This window comes from Cebus imitator, unplaced genomic scaffold, assembly GCF_001604975.1.
Source record: "Cebus imitator isolate Cc_AM_T3 unplaced genomic scaffold, Cebus_imitator-1.0 Scaffold685, whole genome shotgun sequence".
Classification (NCBI taxonomy): domain Eukaryota; kingdom Metazoa; phylum Chordata; class Mammalia; order Primates; family Cebidae; genus Cebus; species Cebus imitator.
Window position 1 is genome coordinate 405,159 of NW_016108000.1, and position 4,875 is coordinate 410,033.

At 40.4% G+C, this 4,875-nt stretch overlaps 1 protein-coding gene across 5 annotated transcripts in view; it reads left to right on the forward strand.

Annotated features, from left to right (window-relative positions):
• OPHN1 (oligophrenin 1) overlaps positions 1-4,875 on the forward strand; it is a 391,952-nt gene that overhangs the window by 367,384 nt on the left and 19,693 nt on the right. For 4 of the 5 annotated variants that reach the window (XM_017518540.2, XM_037734916.1, XM_037734918.1 and 1 more), the window contains one exon: positions 4,163-4,486. The exons of the other annotated variant lie outside the window; for it this stretch is intronic. In XM_017518540.2, the coding sequence (XP_017374029.1) occupies positions 4,163-4,486 (324 nt within the window). The remainder of the gene's footprint in view (positions 1-4,162; positions 4,487-4,875) is intronic. 5 annotated transcript variants of the gene reach the window in all.

Genomic DNA, 4,875 nt, shown 5'->3' on the forward strand with positions numbered 1-4,875 from the left:
CACCACCATGCCCAGCTAATTTTTTTTTGTATTTTTAGTAGAGACGGGGTTTCATCATGTTGACCAGGATGGTCTCGATCTCTTGACCTCGTGATCCACCCGCCTCGGCCTCCCAAAGTGCTGGGATTACAGGCTTGAGCCACCGCGCCCGGCCTGGATGTCTGTTTTTAATTATCTTGGGTATATACCTAAGACTGGAATTGTAGGTTATATGGTCAGTCTATATTAAAATGTTTGAAGACTTGCCAGTCTGTTTTCCAAAGCAGCTGTACCATTTTACTCTTCCACCAGCAATGAATGAAGGCTCCAGTTTCTCCACATCCTTGCCAACATTTTGTATAGTCTGTCTTATTTATTCTAGCCATTCTATGTGGGTCTGAATCATAATTTTACTTAATGTTCAACACTCCTATGTGAGGTAGGTATGTTGAACTCTGTTTTATAGTGAATGCAATGGAAGTTCAAAGATGATGAGTAGTTTCCCAACTAACACAGCTACTAAATGGCAGAACAATTTGCACCCATCTGTCTTATCCCAAGGCTTATTTATTTACTATAATATTGTACATCCTGTAACCTGTTTGAACACTGTTCTGAGAAGGAACCAATCCTACTTGCCAGTAGCATCTCATTATCTTACTCCGAAATTTGTTATTCCATTTGTATATAGTATGTCAGTGATTCCTTTCACCCTCACCATGGACTCCATTACACCTCTATAACTAAGCTCTGATTATTACACTTCTTTAACCTCTCTTGAATCTGTCTCCCTTTTCTGATGCAGCTCTAGTTTGGATCCTTTTCCTCAGCAGTCCCCTAGCTGGGCTCTCTGCCACTTGTCTTTCTGGTCCAACCTACTTTTCATAATGAACCCAAAGGGATGTTTAAAAATGCATATTTGATAATGCCACTTTTCCCCAACCCCAGTCCCTTGTTCCCCAAAATCATTGTCTTCTGTGACTCAAAGGCAGAGTACATACTCTTTATGAAGAGAGAGTTCATTGCTCTGTTGGGTGATGAAAATTCAGTGCCATCCCCTTTCCCTAACCAGCTGTCTATTTTTATAGGAAAACACATAGATGAGCCTCAGGAACTTCAAAGAACTGTGAGTGAATCAGGATCAGACATAAGCATGGTATTCCTGAGCATGGCATTCATGGCCTTCATGAATAGGCCCCAATCTATTTCAACAATAGATTCACCTCCAGCTACCCACACTTTTTTCATCTATAATTGGTCCCTATGCTCAATCCAAACCAAACTTTTTATTATATTTTCTTAGGCAAACTATAATCTTTCTCTCCTCCAAGTTTTTTGTTTGAATGCCCTTTCTACTTTGCTCCATCTTTTGGAATTCTTCAAGGCCCAGATCAAAAGTTGCCTCTTTTCTAAAGACCCTCTCTAATCCTTCCAGTCAGTATTAGTACTGTCTTACTCCTAGCACTTATTTGCATGAATCTACGTGTATTATAATAATTGATTTATTTCTATTAGTGGACTAGTGTGTATCCTCTCAAAGCTTCTCCCCACCTCTTACCCACCCATAGAAGAGAGGCCTCCACTTTAAGGGTTAGCCCTGTGCCTATTTATGAGGCCTCCCTGTCTGATCCTGATTCACTCCCAGTTCCTTGAAGTTCCTGAGGCTCGTCTGTGTGTTTTCCTATAGAAATGGATGTCTGATTGGGGAAGGGGATGGCACTGAACTTTCATCACCTGACAGAGGTGAGCTCTGTCTTCAGAAAAAGTATGGACTCTGGAAACAGACTTCAAGATTTGGAACTTGGCATTGCCACTTAGTAGCTTGGTGACATGGACACTCTGTGTGCCTTAGATTCCTTATCTGTAAAATGGGGCTGATAAACATGTACTACTTTATAGAGCTGTTTTGAGGATTATATGAGATAATCCAGGTAAAGCATTTAGAATAGGGCCTGCCTTGGTGTAGGTTCTCAAATAATGGTGTGTGTTATCTTTATCACTATTATTCTCATTATTACTATAATTGTCACTATTATCATTATTTTTATTCACCGTACCCCAGAACCTGGAAATAGTTTCCCTGCTGAAAGGCCTATCTCCAAAGTCATCATGGTTTCCATCATTACATTTCCTATTTTCCCAAGCCAGCAGAAGATACTTTCCCATGTGGAAGATAGCGAACTCTCTAAGGCTGTATATGTGGATCCTCTTTATGAAAACTGGCCCTCTTGAGATGGTGATAATACTCTATGGCCTGTAGGGTACAGGCAATTCTTGATGTCTCCCCTAAGGGAAAGCAGAGATCAAGTCTCTCAGCCAGAAGAAAATATTCAGACAGGAACATGCAGCTGAGATGTTGGGCTAAAGCACGTGAGGGAAATAATTTATGTCATCGTGCACATTCTTTGGAGAGTATAGATGTGCTTGAGTTACTCCAGAGTGCTGTATGTTTAAAGATGGCCTCTGTCACAAGGCATGTCCTGGAAGCCAGAGGCTCTAGTTACGTGACACTCTTGTGCTCATGTTCATGCCATTATTTGTGAGCCTTTGGTTAATTTTTTTGTTTGATGGCCTCTGTCTGATTGCACTTGCGCTAGGGTTAATAAAAAAGGGCTATGTGTGTACTTTGGGACGAAATTAGGGAGACTGCAGGGGAATTCCTCTTGGTTCCAGCCCCTTTGGCAGTGGCATCAGTGACTAGCGGCAGATTCCCAAGGAGAATAAAACTGTCTTGGGGCAAAAGTCTTTGCAGTAAGACTTCCCTCATGGAAACTCTTGCCTCACTGCCCACCCACCACATAATAGTTTAAATAATAACCACCAATTAATGAGTGTCTGTTATGCGCCAGGCGCTGAATTAAGTATGCCATCTCCTGTGACCCTTACCACAACCTCATGAGACCAGTATTCTTTATTATTCCCATTTTACTGAGGAGAAAATTTGAGGTACAGAGAGAATAGGGAACTTATCCAAGGTCTCACAGCTGGTAAGAAGCAAAGCCGAGATTCAGACCTGGCCACCTGGCTTCAGGGCCTGCATTTCTTTTAACATTTTATTATGAAGAATTCCAAATGTAAACAGAAATTGAAAACAAACATATTGAACTCCCCACATTTCAGCATTTAAAAACACATACCCAGTCTTATTTCATCTATACCCCTAACCCCAACCTATTAATCATGTCATTTCATTTGTAAATGTTTTAGCATATATCTCTAAAAGAAAGGAACTCTTTTAAATGCAAAACCACAATATCATCATCATACCTAAAAGAAAACAAAACAGTGATTCCTTAGGATCAGCTATCCAGTCAGTATCCACATTCTCCTATTATCTAATTGTTTTTTTAAAAAATCAGGATCTAAATAAGATCCATGTATTGCAATTGGTTGATATATACCTCAGGTTTCAATTTACTGGCAGAACCTCTCTTCTTAACCACTACACTCTAAGTTTTTTATGTCTGTGGAAGGTGACAGTTTCTTTACAGCAGGTATTCTCAATTTGGGGTTTATTATCAGCTTCAGAAGGCTCTGTGAATCACTTAAAATTAGTTTTCAAAATTTTTGCCATATTTGCGTGGGTTAATTTTTCTAGAGAGATGGTCTCTGGGTCTCATTAGGGTCTCAAAAACTTTAAGTAAGTCTCAGAACCACTGAAAAACATGTACTAATGTCAGAGGAAATTGTAGACCACAAGAGCTGGGGGAGAACAGTTGGAGGTTTCCTTCCGGCTTGGAGAAAGAAGTTAAAGCATGTTATGTTGATTAACTTAAAATTTGAGAGAGCTTAACAAAATACTTTTCAGAGAAATGGTTAAGAATTAACTGAAGATGTCTTCATTTGCACAGTATACAATATGCCATTGATTGGGGACTTTAAGTCTCTTTTTGAATGGCATATTCCTTTAATAAAACCTATTGGTTTATTGTGGCTTATTGAATTGTGGTGATAAAAATCATACTCAGATCTTGAATTCCCTATTTGGATTGGATCTGTGGCTTTACATGAACTGGAAAGGGTAGAGAATAATTTTGTGGGAGATAGTTGGTTTGTGCCACAGTGATACAACTACTTTGAAAATGTCTACAAATTTTCAAAATTAAGTATGTATGCATGTATCAAAATGAAAAGGTTTTAAAGATTATCATTAATCTTCCCTCTTTGCACCAACTTTTCTCAGATGAAATCCAACGTCAAACACCAAATGGTATGATCACCAGCAGCATAGAACCCCTCAAGCCACCACAACACCCCAAACTACCTATTCAGAGGAGTGGGGAAACTGATCCTGGGAGGAAGTCCCCAAGCAGGCCTATTTCTGATGGCAAGTTGGAGCCCTGTCCAGAGGTGGATGTGGGGAAGTTGGTGTCTAGGCTACAGGATGGCGGGACCAAGACTACCCCAAAGGCCACCAATGGACCCATGCCAGGCTCTGGGCCCACCAAGACCCCCTCTTTCCACATAAAGAGACCAGCTCCCCGGCCCCTGGCCCACTACAAGGAGGGTAAGTGCTTGGGAATCCCATGGGAGCCAGAGTTGAACCTAGCTGCTTTTTTTTTTCCCCCATTTATTTGTTTTATTGCATTTTAGGTTTTGGGGTACATGTGAAGAACATGCAAGATTGTTGCATAGGTACACACGTGGCAGTGTGATCTGCTGCCTTCCTCCAGATCCTTCTGAGTTTGGAGATATATTTAAGTGGAAATCTGTTCCAGTTTACTACCACTAATACTGGAACCGTGGGCAGGATTACAATAATCAGTCACAATAATCACTAGAATGTAAGGTCTATGAGAGCAGGGATTTTTTACCTGTTTTGTTTACCTCTATATCCCAAGTGCTATGTGCTTGGCACTGTACTAATTGCTGGTATACTATGTCTTTTTTTTTTTT